Source organism: Phasianus colchicus, chromosome 40 (assembly GCF_987193195.1).
Source record: "Phasianus colchicus chromosome 40, bPhaCol1.hap1.1, whole genome shotgun sequence".
Classification (NCBI taxonomy): domain Eukaryota; kingdom Metazoa; phylum Chordata; class Aves; order Galliformes; family Phasianidae; genus Phasianus; species Phasianus colchicus.
The window spans coordinates 1,091,899-1,110,798 of record NC_143475.1 but is presented as its reverse complement, the minus strand read 5'-3'; the positions used below and the strand labels follow the sequence as shown (position 1 = coordinate 1,110,798).

Here is an 18,900-nt window from a genome sequence, read left to right as displayed (position 1 = left end):
TGTCTTTTTTTTTTTTTTACCCGTGCATTGGGCCGGCCTGGCCGATGTTGCTGAGGTCCATGAGGTTACGGAAGGGGCCGCCCAGTCGGGGGTCTTGGGCGCTGGCCTCGGCTGTGCTGAAGTGGTATTCGGTCACTTTGTCCAGAAGGTCGTGGGGGATCCCACCGCCACGGTCTGAGATCCTAGAGGGGGTAAAAATGTGGGGAGGGGGCTCCTTGAGGGGGGTGCGGTGGGCCTGGGGGTGGGGGAAGGGGGTTGTAGGGCTGGGGACAGTCTGAGATCCTATAGGGGTGGGGAGGGGGCACCTTGAGGGGAGTGGGGTGGGCCTGGGGGTGAGGACAGTCAGAGATCCTATAGGGAGGGGAAAGTGTGGGGAGGGGGAACCTTGAGGGGAGTGGGGTGGGCCTGGGGGAGGGGGAAGGGGTTGTAGGGCTGGGGACAGTCTGAGATCCTATAGGGGCGGGAAAGGGTGGGGAGGGGGAACCTTGAGGGGGGAGTAGAAGGGATTGAGAGGGTTGGGACAGTCAGAGATCCTATAGGGGTGGGAAAGTGTGGGGAGGGGGCTCCTTGAGGGGGGTGGGGTGGGCCTGGGGGTGGGGGAAGGGGTTGTAGGGCTGGGGACAGTCTGAGATCCTATAGGGGCGGGAAAGGGTGGGGAGGGGGCTCCTTGAGGGGGGTGGGGTGGGCCTGGGGGTGGAGGAAGGGGGTTGTAGGGCTGGGGACAGTCTGAGATCCTATAGGGGTGGGAAAGGGTGGGGAGGGGGAACGTTGGAAGTGAGGTGGTCCAGGGGGTGAGGACAGTCAGAGATCCTATAGGGAGGGGAAAGTGTGGGGAGGGGGAACCTTGAGGGGGGTGGGGTGGGCCTGGGGGTGGGGGAAGGGGTTATAGGGCTGGGGACAGTCTGAGATCCTAAGGGGGTGGGAAAGGGTGGGGAGGGGGAACGTTGGAAGTGAGGTGGTCCAGGGGGTGAGGACAGTCAGAGATCCTATAGGGGGAAAAAGTGTGGGGAGGGGAAACATGGAGGGGGGTGGGGTGGGCCTGGGGGTGGAGGAAGGGGGTTGTAGGGCTGGGGACAGTTTGAGATCCTATAGGGGTGGGAAAGGGTGGGGAGGGGGAACCTGGAGGGGGGTGGGGGAAGGGATTGTGGGGGTGGTCCTGCAGGTGGGGACAGTCTGAAATCCTAGAGGGGTGGGAAAGGGTGGGAAAGGGGAACCGTGAGGGGAGTGGGGTGGGCCTGGGGGAGGGGGAAGGGGTTGTAGGGCTGGGGACAGTCAGAGATCCTATAGGGGTGGGAAAGTGTGGGGAGGGGGCTCCTTGAGGGGGGTGGGGTGGGCCTGGGGGTGGGGGAAGGGGGTTGTAGGGCTGGGGACAGTCTGAGATCCTATGGGGGTGGGAAAGTGTGGGGAGGGGGCTCCTTGAGGGGAGTGGGGTGGGCCTGGGGGTGAGGACAGTCAGAGATCCTATAGGGGCGGGAAAGGGTGGGGAGGGGGAACCTGGAGAGGGGTGGGGGAAGGGATTGTGGGGGTGGTCCTGCAGGTGGGGACAGTCTGAAATCCTATAGGGGTGGGAAAGGGTGGGAAAGGGGAACCGTGAGGGGAGTGGGGTGGGCCTGGGGGAGGGGGAAGGGGTTGTAGGGCTGGGGACAGTCTGAGATCCTATAGGGGTGGAAAAGTGTGGGGAGGGGGAACCTGGAGGGGGGAGTAGAAGGGATTGAGAGGGTTGGGACAGTCAGAGATCCTATAGGGGTGGGAAAGTGTGGGGAGGGGGCTCCTTGAGGGGGGTGGGGTGGGCCTGGGGGTGGGGGAAGGGGTTGTAGGGCTGGGGACAGTCTGAGATCCTATAGGGGTGGAAAAGTGTGGGGAGGGGGAACCTGGAGGGGGGTGGGGTGGGCCTGGGGGTGGGGGAAGGGGGTTGTAGGGCTGGGGACAGTCTGAGATCCTATAGGGGGGGAAATTGTGGGGAGGGGGAACAATGAGGGGGGTGGGGTGGGCCTGGGGGTGAGGACATGCCATGGAGCTCCAATAGGGTCATCATGGGGAATCTCCTATGGGGTCAAGGACATCATGGTGGACATCCCATGGGGACACCGTGGAGAACATTGTATGGGGACACCATAGGAAACATCTCCGAGGCTATAGGGGCACTTTAGGGCCACGAGGGCACTTCTGGGGCTCTGGGGACACTTCTGGGGCTATGGGGACACTTCTGGGGCTATGGGGACACTTCTGGGGCTGTGGGGACACTTTTGGGGCCCCCCGTACCGGATGACGATGTCGATGTCGTTGTTGGCGATGGTGACGACGATGTCGGGGACGTTGTAGGGGGTGTCGAGGTGGGACTCCATCGTCGCCCTGCAGCACCCCACACTGTGCCCCCTACAAACCCCTACGGCCCCATAGACCACCTCCTACCCCCATAGACCACCTCCCACCCCACAGACTGCCCCCACAGCCCCGTATCTCCCCATAGGTTCATGCATTCCCCTATAGAACCCCCCCTATCCCCCTAAGCTGCCCCATAAACCCCATCAGGTCGTAGATTCTCTCTCTAAGAACTCTGTAAGGCCCCATATCCTCCTTTATCCCCTACCCAAAAACCCATATCCCCCTCAAACACTCCATATACCCCCCAAACGCCCCATATCCTCCCCCCAGAATACACCATATCCCCTCCCAAAAACCCCATATTCTCCCCCAAAACCTCCTACCCCCCAAAAATCCCCCCATTAACCTCATATATCCCTCCCAAAAACCCTATATTCTCATTTAACCCCATTCACCTCCCCTAAACCTTCACATCATCCCTCAAAATCCCATTTATCTCCCCCAAAAACCCCATACTCCCCCGTTTAACCCCATATATTCCCCCACAAAATGCTCTACCTGCCCCAAAACCCCACATATCCCCCCAAAACTCCATTCAACTCCCCCAAAACCCCACACCACCCCCATTTACCCTCACATAACCCCCCCCAAAACCCCATTTATCCCCTCCAAAACCCCATATCCCCATTTCACCCCATTCACCTCCCCTAAATCCTCACATCATCCCCCCAAATCCCATTTATCTCCCCAAAAAACCCCATTTAACCCCACATATCCCCCATAAAATGCTCTACCTGCCCAAAAAACCCCACATATCCCCCCAAACTCTATTCAACTCCCCCAAAACCCCACACCACCCCCATTTACCCTCACATAACCATCCCCAAAACCCCAATTATCCCCTCCAAAACCCCATATCCCCATTTCACCCCATTCACCTCCCCTAAACCCTCACATCATCCCCCCAAATCCCATTTATCTCCCCCAAAAACCCCATACTCCCCCATTTAACTCCACATATCCCCAATAAAATGCTCTACCTGCCCAAAAAACCCCACATATCCCCCCCAAACTCTATTCAACTCCCCCAAAACCCCACACCACCCCCATTTACCCTCATATAACCCCCCCCAAAACCCCATTTATCCCCTCCAAAACCCCATATCCCCATTTCACCCCATTCACCTCCCCTAAACCCTCACATCATCCCCCCAAATCCCATTTATCTCCCCAAAAAACCCCATTTAACCCCACATATCCCCCATAAAATGCTCTACCTGCCCAAAAAACCCCACATATCCCCCCAAACTCTATTCAACTCCCCCAAAACCCCACACCACCCCCACTTACCCTCACATAACCATCCCCAAAACCCCAATTATCCCCTCCAAAACCCCATATCCCCATTTCACCCCACTCACCTCCCCTAAACCCTCACATCATCCCCCCAAATCCCATTTATCTCCCCAAAAAACCCCATTTAACCCCTCATATCCCCCTCATATACCCCCCCAAACACTCTACCTGCCCCCAAACCCCACATATCCCCCAAAACTCCATTCAACTCCCCCAAAACCCCACACCACCCCCATTTACCCTCACATAACCCCCCCCAAAACCCCAATTATCCCCTCCAAAACCCCATATCCCCCCCTGGAGCCCCCAATCTCCCCCCTGTCCCTGCTGTGGGGCTGCACCTCATGGCGTTTTTGAGCAGCTCGGGCAGGATGTAGTCGAGGGGCAGTGGGATGAAGGGGAAGCGTGCGGCCACGTGGCCATTGATGCGAACCCGCGGTGCGTTGCCATATTGGTGCTCACACAGCCGCCTGCAGGACCCCAAACACCCCAAAATGCACCCTGGTCGTGTCACAACCCCATACGAGCTCTCTGAGAAGCACCGCGGCCCCATAGGGACACCCCAAGATCTATAGGAATGACCAACGTCACCCAGTCCCACCCCATGTCATCTCCTAACCCCATAAGAGCCCTCTGAGAAGCACTGCAGCCCCATAAGGACACCCCAAGATCTATAGGAACAGCTGTTGGCACCCGGTGTCATCCCCATAAGATCCCAACCCCATACGAGCTCTCTGAGAAGCACTGCGCCCCCATAGGGACACCCCAAGATCTATAGGAACAGCAGTTGGCACCCAGTGTCACCCCCATAAGATCCCAACCCCATATGAGCCCTCTGAGAAGCACCACGACCCCATAAGGACATCCCAAGATCTATAGGATTGACCAACGTCACCCAGTCCCACCCCATGTCATCTCCCAACCCCATACGAGCCTTCTGAGAAGCTCCGCAGCCCTATAGGGACACCCCAAGATCTGTAGGAACGATCATTGGCACCCAACGTCACCCCCATAAGATCCCAACCCCATACGAGCCCTCTGAGAAGCACCACGACCCCATAAGGACATCCCAAGATCTATAGGAATGACCAACGTCACCCAGTCCCACCCCATGTCATCTCCCAACCCCATACGAGCCTTCTGAGAAGCTCCGCAGCCCTATAGGGACACCCCAAGATCTATAGGAACAGCTGTTGGCACCCAACGTCAGCCCCATAAGATCCCAACCCCATATGAGCCCTCTGAGAAGCACCACGACCCCATAAGGACACCCCAAGATCTATAGGAATGACCAACGTCACCCAGTCCCACCCCATGTCATCTCCTAACCCCATAAGAGCCCTCTGAGAAGCACTGCGCCCCCATAGGGACACCCCAAGATCTATAGGAACAGCTCTTGGCACCTGGCATCATCCCCATAAGATCCCAACCCCATACGAGCCCTCTGAGAAGCACTGCGACCCCATAAGGACACCCCAAGATCTATAGGAACGATCATTGCCACCCAACGTCACCCCCATACGATCCCAACCCCATACGAGCCCTCTGAGAAGCACTGCAGCCCCATAGGGACACCCAGAAACATATAGGGAAAACCCCAAAACCCATAGGGACACCCAAGACCCATGGAGACGCTCTGAGACCCATACGGACGTCCTAAAACTCTATAGGGACATCAATATAATCTACAGGGACACCCCCAGACCCATATGGACACCCCAAGACCCATAGGGACACCCAGCGACCTATAGGAGAGACCCCAAAACCTATAGGGACATCCCAGACCCATAGGGACGCCCCCAGACCCATAACGACACCCCAAAACCTACAGAGATGCTCTGAAACCTATTGGGACATCACCAAGACTTATGGGGACATCACCAGACCCATAGGGACACCCCACAGCCATAGAGGCAACCCCAAACCCATAGGGACGCCCCCAGACCCATAGGGACACCCCAAGACCTACAGAGATGCTCTGAGATCTATAGGAACATCACTAAGACTTATAGGGACGCCCCCAGACCCATAGGGACACCCAGAGACCCATACAGATGCCCCCAGACCCATAGGGACAGCACCAAACTCATAGGGACGCCCCCAGACCCATAGGGACACCCAGAGACCTATAAGGGACACCCAGAGACCTATAGGGACACCCCCAGACCCTTAGGGATACCCCCAGACCCATAGGGACACCCCCAGACCCATAGGGACACCCAGAGACCTACAGGGACACCCCCAAACCCATAGGGACACCCCCAAACCCATAGGGACGCCCCCAGACCCATAGGGACACCCCAAGACCTACACAGATACTCTGAGACCTATAGGGACATCACTAAGGCTTATAGGGACGCCCCCAGACCCATAGGGACACCCAGAGACCCATACAGATGCCCCCAGACCCATAGGGACAGCACCAAACTCATAGGGACGCCCCCAGACCCATAGGGACACCCAGAGACCTATAAGGGACACCCCAAACCCATAGGGACGCCCCCAGACCCTTAGGGATACCCCCAGACCCATAGGGACACCCCCAGACCCATAGTGACACCCAGAGACCTATAGGGACACCCCCAAACCCATAGGGACACCCCAAGACCCATAGGGACACCCCAAGACCTACAAAGATGCTCTGAGATCTATAGGAACATCACTAAGACTTATAGGGACGCCCCCAGACCCATAGGGACACCCAGAGACCTATAGGGACACCCTCAGACCCATAAGGACACCCCCAAACCCATAGGGACGCCCCAGAGATCCATAGAGATGACCCCAGACCCATAGGGACGCCCCCAGCCCCAAAGGGACACCCTACAAAAACCTCTAAAACCTTTCCATCCCCACAGCCCTATAAAAACCCTTTGAGTGCTTCCTACAGCCCCATATGGGACCCACAGGACCCCAAAAAGGCTCACCGGGCGAAGTCGACCCACTTCTCGATGATCTTTTTGGGTGACAGCCGGGTGCAGATGATGCCCACGAAGTCGGGCTGGGATGGGTGACACGGGGAGGTGACACAGGGGGGACACACACACGTGGGGACGACCCCATAAACCTTATAGGGTCGGGCTATACCTTGTCCTCATGTAGGGCCAGGTGATGGGACGCCAGCATGCGCATCCCCAGGCGTGAGGTCAGAGTCTTGTCCAGGAAGGGACGCAACAGCCGCTCATCCTGTGGGGTTTGGGGACACCCCAATGTCACCCCATGTCCCCAATGCCCAAGGAAAGAGGATTTGGGGACACCCCAATGTCACCCCGTATCCCAAATGTCCAAGGAAAGAGGATTTGGGGACACCCCAATGTCACCCCATGTCCCCAATGTTCAAGGAGAAAGGATTTAGGGACACCCCAATGTCATCCCATATCCCAAATGTCCAAGGAGAAAGGATTTAGGGACACCCCAATGTCACCCCATGTCCCCAATGCCCAAGGAAAGAGGATTTGGGGACACCCCAATGTCACCCCATGTCCCAAATGTCCAAGGAAAGAGGATTTGGGGACACTACAATGTCACTCCATATCCAAATGTCCAAAGAAAGAGGATTTAGGGACACCCCAATGTCACCCCATGTCCCAAATGTCCAAGGAAAGAGGATTTGGGGACACCCCAATGTTACCCCATGTCCCAAATGTCCAAGGAAAGAGGATTTGGGGACACCCCAATGTCACCCCATGTCCCAAATGTCCAAAGAAGGAGGATTTGGGAACACCCCAATGTCACCCCATGTCCCAAATGTCCAAGGAAAGAGGATTTGGGGACACTACAATGTCACCCCATCTCCCAAATGTCCAAGGAGAGAGGATTTGGGGACACCCCAATGTCACCCCATATGTCACCATATGCTCCCTTCCCTCCTCCCCCTCCCCCTCCCATGTGTCCCACCCGGATGTGTCCCCACCCGGAAGTGCCCCAAACCGGATGTCCCCTCAACATGCCACCACCCGGATGTGCCCAACCTGAATGTGTGTCCCCCCCCCACCCACCGGATGTGCCCCACCCGAACGTGCCCCGCCCCCTCCCCCCCCCCAAATATGCTCCTCCCAAAAGTGCCCCCACCTGGATGTCCCACGGATGTACCCCCCACACCCGGAAGTGCCCCCCACCCGGAAGTGCCCCCACCTGGAAATGTCCCCACCCAAAAGTGTAACTACTGGGATGTGCCCCCCCAGAAATGCCCCCACCCGGAAGTGCCCCTACCTGGATTTGTCCACACCCGGAAGTGTACCCACTGGGATGTGCTCCCCGGATGTGCCCCCACCCGAATGTGTTCCCCCCGCCATGTGACCTACCGGAAGTGCCCCACCCGGAAGTGCACCTCTGAGAAGTGCCCCTCCCAAATTTGCTCCCCCCCGGAAGTGCCCCTACCTGGATCTGTCCATACCCGGAAGTGTACCCACTGGGATGTGCCCCTCCCCGGAAGTGCCCCTGTACACCCGGAAGTGCCCCTACCTGAATGTGTCCACACCCGGAAGTGTACCCACTGGGATGTGCCCCTCCCCGGAAGTGCCCCCCTACACCCGGAAGTGCCCTCACCTGGATGTGCCGCCGGCACTCGCGCAGCCCCTCGGCCAGCAGCGTCACCACGTCCTTGTGGTCGTCCAGCAGCTGGCGCAGCAGCGAGCAGTACTGAGCCTCGTCACCGACCGCCTGGATCTGCGGGAGGGGGGGGCAGCAACGGGAGGCCATGGGGGGGTGGGAGGGGGGGGCACAGGCAGGAAGGGGACATCGGGTGACATGGGGATGGGGTGATGTGGGGGTGGGGTGACGTGGGGACAAGGGGATGGGGTGACACAAACAGGCAGGGGACGTGGGGGCGAGGGGACATTGGGACATGGGGATGGGGGGACGTGGAGATATGGGGATGGAGTGACATGGGGACATGGGGATGAGGTGACACAAACAGGCAGGGGACATGGGGACGAGGGGACATGGGGACATGGGGTGATGTAGGGGTGGGGGGACATGGGGACATGGGGATAGGGTGACACAGGCAGGGGACATGGGGACGAGGGGACATGGGGATGGGGTGATGTGGGGGTGGGGGGACATGGGGATGGGGTGACACACAGGCAGGGGACATGGGGACATGGGGATGGGGTGATGTGGGGGTGGGGGGACATGGGGACATGGGGATGGGGTGACACACAGGCAGGGGACGTGGGGACATGGGGACATGGGGATGGGGTGACATGGGGATGTGGGGATGGAGTGACATGGGGACATGGGGATGGGGTGACACAGGCAGGGGACATGGGGACAAGGTGACATGGGGATGGGGTGATGTGGTGGTGGGGGGACATGGGGACATGGGGATAGGGTGACACAGGCAGGGGACATGGGGACGAGGGGACATGGGGATGGGGTGACGTGGGGAGGGAGTGACACAAACAGGCAGGGGACACGGGGACAGGGTGACACAGACAAGCAGGGGACATGGGGATGGGGTGACGTGGGGACAGGGTGACATGAGGACCCAGGGGTGACACCAGGACAGGGTGACATGAGGTGATGGAGACACGAGGTGGCATGAGGACACAGGGGTGACATCAGGACAGGGTGACACCAGGACCCAGGGGTGACACGAGGACCCAGTGGTGACACAAGGACAGGGTGACACGAGGTGACACAAGGACAGGGTGACACGAGGACCCAGGGGTGACACGAGGTGACACAAATGTGACACTCACTGGTGGGAAATCGATGAGCTTCTGGAAGGCGCGAATGTAGAGCTCGTGCTGCGGGGTGACAAGAGTCACCAAGTGTCACCAAACGTCACCAAGTGTCACCAAATGCCACCAAGAGCCACCACATGTCCCCACAACGCCCCCCCATGGTCCTCCCACAGCCACCTCATTCCCCCCAGGATGTCCTCACCCCCAGCCATGTCCTTCTGTCACCTTCGTGCCCCTGTGTCCCCAAAGCCACCCCCTCCCCAAAGCCACCAATGTCCCCAAAGCCCCCAGTGTCCCCTCCTGGTGCCCCTAACACCCACCACGACCCCCATCCAACCCCCCACCCACTCGGTGCCACCCCAACACAGCCACCCTGTCCCCAAAGTGCCACCACCTCCCCCAAGCCACCAATGTCCCCAAAGCCACCAATGTCCCCAGGTACCACCAAGTCCCCAAGTGCCACCAATGCCCCCAAACCCCCCCCAAAACCCCCAATGTCCCCTCCTGGTGCCCTCAACACCGACCACGACCCCCATCCAAGCCCCCACCCACCCACCCAGTGCCACCCCAATGTGGCCACCCTGTCCCCAAAATGCCACCACCTCCCCAAAGCCACCAATGTCCCCAAGTGCCACCAATGTCCCCAAAGCCACCAATGTCCCCAGGTACCACCAACGTCCCCAAGTGCCCCCAATGTCCCCAAGTGCCCCCAATATCCCCTCCTGGTGCCCCCACATCCACCACAACCCCCATCCAACCCCCCACCCGGTGCCACCCCAACGCATCCATCACGTCCCCAAGACCCACCGTGTCCCCACCACGGCCACCACCCCCCCACCCCTCGTGTCCCCCCCCCCCCTCCTCCCCGTTGTCCCTGCTGTCACCACGTGGAGGATGGTGGGGTTGCAGCCGATGATGAAGGGGAGGCTGCGGAAGCCTTTGATGCGGTGGGCGATGCGGACGGGCAGCTCCTGCTGCAGGTAACGGGCGCTCTTCTGCAGGGACACCACAAATTTGGGACCCCTCCCCTTCCCCTTCCCCTCCCCCATGCCATCACGGGTCCCAAAAGCCACCCCAAAGGTGACAACCCGTCCTCAAAGGCACCCAGCCGCAAGGATTTCATCAGGGTTCCCAAAGCCGCCTGGATCCGCTTCTGCCAGGACCTTGGTGTCCCCAGAGCCACCCTCTGCCAGGACCTTTGTGGCCCAAAGGCGCCTCCTGAAAGGACTTCTGTGTCCCCAAAGCCATCAGGGGTCCCAAAATCTCCTGGATCCCAAAGCCACCGTGTCCCAAAGCCACCCAGGCACCAGGGGTTGATCCCAGTGGGACATTTGGGTCCCCAAAACCATCAGGGATCCCAAACCCCCCTGGATCCCAAAGCCACCCAGCCCCCAAGGCCACCTGGATCTGCTCCTGCCAGGACCTTGGTGTCCCCAGAGCCACCAGGGATCCCAAAATCTCCTGGATCCCAAAGCCACCGTGTCCCAAAGCCGGAGACCAGGGGTTGATCCCAGTAGGACATTTGGGTTCCCAGAGCCATCAGGGATCCCAAAATCTCCTGGATCCCAAAGCCACCGTGTCCCCAAAGCCACCTGGATCTGCTCCTGCCAGGACCTTCGTGTCCCCAAAACCATCAGGGACCCCAAACCTATCCAAATTCCAAAGCCACCATATCCCCAAAGCCACCTGGAGACCAGGGGTTGATCCCAGTGGGACATTTGGGTCCCCAAAGCCATCAGGGATCCCAAAACCCTCTGGATCCCAAAGCCACCGTGTCCCCAAAGCCACCTGGATCTGCTCCTGCCAGGACCTTCGTGTCCCCAAAACCATCAGGGACCCCAAACCTATCCAGATTCCAAAGCCACCATGTCCCCAAAGCCATCTGGAGACCAGGGGTCAATCCCAGTGGGACATTTGGGTTCCCAGAGCCACCAGGGATCCCAAAACCTCCTGGATCCCAAAGCCACCACGTTCCCAAACCCACTCAAACACCAGGGGTTGATCCCAGTGGGACATTTGGGTCCCCAGAGCCACCAGGGATCCCAAAACCCCCTGGATCCCAAAGCCACCGTGTCCCAAAACCACCCAGGCACCAGGGGTTGATCCCAGTGGGACATTTGGGTCCCCAAAGCCATCAGGGATCCCAAAACCCCCTGGATCCCAAAGCCACCCAGCCCCCAAAGCCACCTGGATCTGCTCCTGCCAGGACCTTCGTGTCCCCAAAATTATCAGGGACCCCAAACCTATCCAGATTCCAAAGCCACCATGTCCCCAAAGACACCTGGAGACCAGGGGTTGATCCCAGTAGGACATTTGGGTTCCCAGAGCCATCAGGGATCCCAAAATCTCCTGGATCCCAAAGCCACCCAGCCCCCAAAGCCACCTGGATCTGCTCCTGCCAGGACCTTGGTGTCCCCAGAGCCACCAGGGATCCCAAAATCTCCTGGATCCCAAAGCCACCGTGTCCCAAAACCACCCAGGCACCAGGGGTTGATCCCAGTGGGACATTTGGGTTCCCAGAGCCATCGGGGATCCCAAAACCCCCTGGATCCCAAAGCCACCGTGTCCCCAAAGCCACCTGGATCTGCTCCAGCCAGGACCTTGGTGTCCCCAGAGCCACCAGGGATCCCAAAACCCCCTGGATCCCAAAGCCACCGTGTCCCAAAGCCACCTGGAGACCAGGGGTTGATCCCAGTGGGACATTTGGGTCCCCAAAGCCATCAGGGATCCCAAAACCCCCTGGATCCCAAAGCCACCCAGCCCCCAAGGCCACCTGGATCTGCTCCTGCCAGGACCTTCGTGTCCCCAAAATTATCAGGGACCCCAAACCTATCCAGATTCCAAAGCCACCATGTCCCCAAAGCCACCTGGAGACCAGGGGTTGATCCCAGTAGGACATTTGGGTTCCCAGAGCCATCAGGGATCCCAAAACCCCCTGGATCCCAAAGCCACCCAGCCCCCAAAGCCACCTGGATCCGCTCGTGCCAGGACCTTGGTGTCCCCAAAGCCATCAGGGACCCCAAAACCCCCTGGATCCCAAAGCCATCGTGTCCCCAAAGCCACCTGGATCTGCTCGTGCCAGGACCTTGGTGTCCCCAAAGCCATCAGGGACCCCAAAACCCCCCGGATCCCAAAGCCACCGTGTCCCCAAAGCCCCCCCTGCCCGTCCCCAACTCACCAAGATGTGGCTTCCATCCTGCGACCGCCCCGAGTACAGCATGGTGGTGGGCGTCAGGCGGACCGACGGCTGCAACACCGTCGTGTCAGTGGGGTGACAAGACCCAAAAAGACCCCAAAACACCCCAAATTCATCCCAAAATCCCACAGAACACCCCCAAGACCTCCCTCATGTCCTCACCCCCAAGGATAACCTGATGGGTGACAACACCACAACATCATCTAAGCCACAAGACCCCAACAAGACCCCCCCCAAACACCCCAAATCCTCCCCAATCCACCACAGCACCCCTCCCAACACCCCCAAAACACCCCAAATTCACCCCAAAACCCCACAGAACACCCCCAAGACCTCCCTCGTGTCCTCAACCCCAAGGACAACAACACCAAACATCATCTAAGCCACAAGACCCCAACAAGACCCCCCCCAAACACCCCAAATCCTCCCCAATCCACCACAGCATCCCTCCCAACACCCCCAAAACACCCCAAATTCACCCCAAAACCCCCCAGGACACCCCCAAGACCTCCCTCGTGCCCACATCCCTGAAGACAACCTGATGGTGGCCATCAGGCTGACAACACCGTGACATCATCCAAGCCACAAGACCCCAACGAACCCCCCCCCAAACACCCCAAATCCCCCCCAAACCACCACAGCACCCCTCCCAACACCCCCAAAACACCCCAAATTCACCCCAAAACCCCCCAGGACACCCCCAAGACCTCCCTCGTGCCCACATCCCTGAAGACAACCTGATGGTGGCCATCAGGCTGACAACACCGCGACATCATCCAAGCCACAAGACCCCCCCCCCAAACACCCCAAATCCTCCCCAAACCACCACCGCACCCCTCCCAACACCCCCAAAACACCCCAAATTCACCCCAAATCCCCCCCCCTCAGTACCCCACCTTCTCGGCAGCGGCGTCGATGGCGGGTTGGTTGTAGAAGGAGGTGACAGTTTTGGAACGTTCCCGAGCCAGGTCTGGGGGGTGCTGGTCGGCAGCTGAACGCGATGCGGGGCGGGGGGGCAGCGCCGGGGGTCCACGAGGACCCCCCAAAATGCGCCGTAACATGGCCTGGGGGGGAGGGGGGAAAGGGGTAAGGAAGGACAGTGGGGGGGGCAGGGGGTGCTGGGCACCGTGATGCCCCTTTTAGACTCAGTTAACCCCAAAAAGGGGATGGGGAAGCCCTCTTTCCTCCATTTTACACTCCAAATTGCCCTGTTTCACCCCAAAAATGGAATAAGAGAACCCCTTTTTCCCCTGTTTTACACCCAAAATGAACCATGGATGCAGGTTTCGCTCAGTTTCACCCCAAAAATGGACTGGAGAGCCCCTTTGTCCCCTGTTTTACACCCAAAATGAACCATGGATGCAGGTTTCGCTCAGTTTAACCCCAAAAATGGACTGGGGAAGCCCTCTTTCCTCCATTTTACACTCCAAATTCCCCTGTTTCACCCCAAAAATGGAATAAGAGAACCCCTTTTTCCTCTATATTACACCCAAAATAGACCATAGATGCAGTTTTCCCTCAGTTTAAACCCAAAAATGGACTGGAGAAGCCCTCTTTCCTCCATTTTACACTCCAAATTGCCCTGTTTCACCCCAAAAATGGAATAAGAGAACCCCTTTTTCCCCTGTTTTACACCCAAAATGAACCACAAGTGCAGGTTTCGCTCAGTTTTACCCCAAAAATGGACTGGGGAAGCCCTCTTTCCTCCATTTTACACTCCAAATTGCCCTGATTCAGCCCGAAAATGGACTGGAGAGCCCCTTTTTCCCCTATTTTACACCCAAAATGAACCATTGATGCAGTTTTTGCTCAGTTTTACCCCAAACATGAACTGGGGAAGCCCTCTTTCCTCCATTTTACACTCCAAATTGCCCTGATTCACCCCGAAAATGGACTGGAGAGCCCCTTTTTCCCCTATTTTACACCCAAAATGAACCATTGATGCAGTTTTTGCTCAGTTTTGCCCCAAACATGAACTGGGGAAGCCCTCTTTCCTCCATTTTACACTCCAAATTGCCCTGATTCACCCCGAAAATGGACTGGAGAGCCCCTTTTTCCCCTATTTTACACCCAAAATGAACCACAAATGCAGTTTTCGCTCAGTTTTACCCCAAAAATGGACTGGAGAAGCCCTCTTTCCTCCATTTTACACCCAAAATGAACCATGGATGCAGTTTTTGCTCAGTTTTACCCCAAACATGAACTGGGGAAGCCCTCTTTCCTCCATTTTACACTCCAAATTCCCCTGTTTCACCCCAAAAACTGGACTGGAGAACCACTTTTTCCTCTATATTACACCAAAATAGACCATTGATGCAGTTTTCCCTCAGTTTAAACCGAAAAATGGACTGGAGAAGCCCTCTTTCCTCCATTTTACACTCCAAATTCCCCTGTTTCACCCCAAAAATGGAATAAGAGAAGCCCTTTTTCCCCTGTTTTACACCCAAAATGAACTACAAATGCAGTTTTCGCTCAGTTTTACCCCAAAAAGGGGCTGGAGAAACCCTCTTTCCTCCATTTTACACTCCAAATTGCCCTGTTTCACCCCAAAAATGGACTGGAGAACCCCTTTTTCCTCTATTTTACACCCAAAATAGACCATAAATGCAGTTTTCCCTCAGTTTAACCCCAAAAATGGACTGGGGAAGCCCTCTTTCCTCCATTTTACACTCCAAATTCCCCTGTTTCACCCCAAAAATGGACTGGAGAAGCCCTTTTTCCCCTGTTTTACACCCAAAATGAACCACAAATGCAGTTATCACTCAGTTTTACCCCAAAATTGGACTGGGGAAGCCCTCTTTCCTCCATTTTACACTCCAAATTCCCCTGTTTCACCCCGAAAATGGACTGGAGAACCACTTTTTCCTCTATATTACACCCAATATGGACCATAGATGCAGTTTTTGCTCAGTTTAACCCCAAAAATGGACTGGAGAAGCCCTCTTTCCTCCATTTTACACTCCAAATTGCCCTCTTTTACCCCAAAAATGGACTGGAGAACCCCTTTTTCCCCTATTTTACACCCAAAATGAACCATGGATGCAGTTTTCCCTCAGTTTAACCCCAAAAATGGAATAAGAGAGCCCCTTTTTCCCCTATTTTACACCCAAAATGAACCACAAATGCAGTTTTCGCTCAGTTTTACCCCAAAAATGGACTGGAGAAGCCCTCTTTCCTCCATGTTACACTCCAAATTCCCCTGTTTCACCCCAAAAATGGAATAAGATAAGCCATTTTTCTCCTATTTTACACCCAAAATGAACCATGGATGCAGTTTTCCCTCAGTTTCAGCCCAAAAAAGGTGTAAGAGAACCCTTTTTCCCCTATTTTACATCCAAAATGGATCACAGATGCAATTTTCACTCTGTTTTACCCCAAAAATGGACTCGAGAACCCTTTTTTGCTCAGATTTATACCTGAAATGGAGTGGAATATGCTTATTTTCTCAGATTTATACCCAAAATTGAGTGGGGATCCGTTTTTCCCTTTGTTTTAGCCCCAAAATGCACTGACAACACTTCCCCCTCCCTTAAATCCCCCACAATGGACCCATTTCCCCTCAATTTTAACCCCCAAAACAGACCAAAAACCCTTTTTCCTCAGGTTTACACCCAAAAAGGGAATGCAAACAGCATTTTCCCCCCTCATTTTAACCCCCAAATGGGCTGAGAAAGCTTTTTTTCTCCTTTTTGTCTAAAAAAGAATCCTTTTTTCCTCATTTTTAGCCCAGAACATGGACCACAAATCCCTTTTCCCTCAGTTCTACCCCAAAGTGGAGCAGGGAATCCTTTTTTTTTCCCCATTTTTAACCCCAAAAATGGACACGGGACCCTTTTACCTTCAGTTTTGACCCAGAAATTGCGACAGAAATCTGTTTTTCCTCACATTATACCTAAAATACACCCCAAAAATCCCTTTTTCATTTAATTTTACCCCATTTTTCCTCATTATTACTCCAAGTTGCAGTGGGGAACCCCTTTTTCCTCAGCTCTAACCCCAAAAATGACCCAGGACACAGAAAATCCCATTTTCCCTCCATTATACCCCAAAATACACCCAAACCCCCATTTTCCCTCACTTCTACCCCAAAAATGGGCAGGGGAACCCCTTTTTTCCCCTATTACACCCCAAAAATGACCCCAAAAATTTGGGAACCCCCCAAAATTTGTGCCCATGTGCCCCCAAAACTCCCTTTTCCACCTCATTTTACCCCAAAATCATCCCAAGTGTTCGTTTTCCCTCAATTTCACCCCAAAATGCCTCCAAACAACTCAGGACCCCAATTCCCCCCAGTTTTACACCAAAACCACCACAGGACTCCAATTCTCCTCACTTTCACCTCAAAACCACCTCAGAACCCCAATTTCCCTCATTTTCACCCCAAAACCACCTCAGGACCTCAATTCCCCCCAGTTTTACACCAAAACCACCTCAGGACCCCAATTCTCCTCACTTTCACCCCAAAACCACCACAGGGCCCCAATTCTCCTCACTTTCACCCCAAAACCACCACAGGGCCCCAATTCTCCTCACTTTCACCTCAAAACCACCTCAGAACCCCAATTTCCCTCATTTTCACCCCAAAACCACCTCAGGACCTCAATTCCCCCCAGTTTTACACCAAAACCACCTCAGGACCCCAATTCTCCTCACTTTCACCCCAAAACCACCACAGGGCCCCAATTCTCCTCACTTTCACCCCAAAACCACCACAGGGCCCCAATTCTCCTCACTTTCACCTCAAAACCACCTCAGAACCCCAATTTCCCTCATTTTCACCCTAAAACCACCACAGGACCCCAATTCCCCTCACTTTCACCCCATAACCACCTCAGGACCCCAATTCTCCTCAGCTTCACCCCAAAACCACCTCAGGACCCCAATTCCCCCCAGTTTTACACCAAAACCACCACAGGACTCCAATTCTCCTCACTTTCACCCCAAAACCACCTCAGAACCCCAATTCTCCTCATCTTCACCTCAAAACCACCTCAGGACCCCAATTCTCCTCACTTTTACCCCAAAACCACCACAGGGCCCCAGTTCTCCTCACTTTCACCCCAAAACCACCTCAGGACCCCAATTCCCCCCAGTTTTACACCAAAACCACCTCAGGACTCCAGTTCTCCTCACTTTCACCCCAAAACCACCTCAGAACCCCAATTCTCCTCAGCTTCACCCCAAAACCACCTCAGGACCCCAATTCTTCTCATTTTCACCCCAAAACCACCTCAAGACCTCAATTCTCCTCAGCTTCACCTCAAAACCACCACAGGGCCCCAATTCTCCTCACTTTCACCCCAAAACCACCTCAGAACCCCAATTCCCCCCAGTTTTACACCAAAACCACCACAGGGCCCCAATTTTCCTCACTTTCACCCCAAAACCACCACAGCACCCCAATTCCCCTCACTTTTACCCCAAAACCACCTCAGGACCCCAATTCTTCTCATTTTCACCCCAAAACCACCTCAAGACCTCAATTCTCCTCAGCTTCACCTCAAAACCACCACAGGGCCCCAATTCTCCTCACTTTCACCCCAAAACCACCTCAGAACCCCAATTCCCCCCAGTTCTACCCCCCAAACCACCACAGGGCCCCAATTTTCCTCACTTTCACCCCAAAACCACCACAGCACCCCAATTCCCCTCACTTTTACCCCAAAACCACCTCAGGACTCCAATTCCCCCCAGTCTCACCCCAAAACCACCACAGGACCCCAATTCTTCTCACTCTCACCCCAAAACCACCTCAGAACCCCAATTCCCCCCAGTTTCACCCCAAAACCACCATAGCACCCCAATTCCCCTCACTTTTACCCTAAAACCACCTCAGAACCCCAATTCTCGTCACTTTTACCCCAAAACTACCACAGAACCTCAATTCCCCCCAGTTTCACCCCAAAACCACCTCAGGACCCCAACTCCCCACGGTTTCACCCCAAAAAAACACCACAAGACTCATTTTCCCTCACTTTCCCCCCCCAAACCCCACACGATCCCTATTTTCCCCATTTCCCCCTCCCCCCCCCATAAAAAACCCCACAGGACCCCTTTTCCCCTCAGTCACACCCCCCGAAATCCCCTCACCACCTCCATTTGCTTTCAGTTTCACCCCGAACCCACCTCGGGACCCCATTTCCTCTCAATTTCACCTCAAAATCCGCGCCCCCCCCAACTCACCGGGCCGCGGACCCCCCCCAACCCCCCGCCCCCCCCCGCGCCCCCTCACAATGGTACGTCCCGGTCGGGTGAACGCGCGCAGTGCGCATGCGCGGGGCGAACCATTGCGCAGCAGAAGGGGGAGGGGCGCTGCGCAGCGCGCGTGCGCACTGG

General features: G+C 56.0%; 1 protein-coding gene across 5 annotated transcripts in view; it reads right to left on the bottom strand.

Annotated features, from left to right (window-relative positions):
- The window catches only part of BCKDK (branched chain keto acid dehydrogenase kinase), a 19,312-nt gene extending 412 nt beyond the window's left edge, over positions 1 to 18,900 (bottom strand). Inside the window, exons 1-12 of one of the 5 annotated variants that reach the window (XM_090130398.1) lie at positions 18,691 to 18,761; positions 16,403 to 16,456; positions 13,461 to 13,628; positions 12,547 to 12,615; positions 10,253 to 10,363; positions 9,384 to 9,431; positions 8,230 to 8,349; positions 6,769 to 6,867; positions 6,609 to 6,682; positions 4,023 to 4,151; positions 2,263 to 2,352; positions 21 to 182 (exon numbers count right to left, since the gene is read on the bottom strand). In XM_090130398.1, coding sequence (XP_089986524.1) covers positions 21 to 182; positions 2,263 to 2,352; positions 4,023 to 4,151; positions 6,609 to 6,682; positions 6,769 to 6,867; positions 8,230 to 8,349; positions 9,384 to 9,431; positions 10,253 to 10,363; positions 12,547 to 12,615; positions 13,461 to 13,625 — 1,067 coding nt within the window. In that variant the 5' untranslated portion in view covers positions 13,626 to 13,628; positions 16,403 to 16,456; positions 18,691 to 18,761. Of the gene's footprint in view, positions 1 to 20; positions 183 to 2,262; positions 2,353 to 4,022; positions 4,152 to 6,608; positions 6,683 to 6,768; positions 6,868 to 8,229; positions 8,350 to 9,383; positions 9,432 to 10,252; positions 10,364 to 12,546; positions 12,616 to 13,460; positions 13,629 to 16,402; positions 18,566 to 18,690; positions 18,768 to 18,796 lie in introns of those variants that run through there. The other 4 variants (XM_090130396.1, XM_090130400.1, XM_090130399.1 and 1 more) reach the window with 4 other exon arrangements.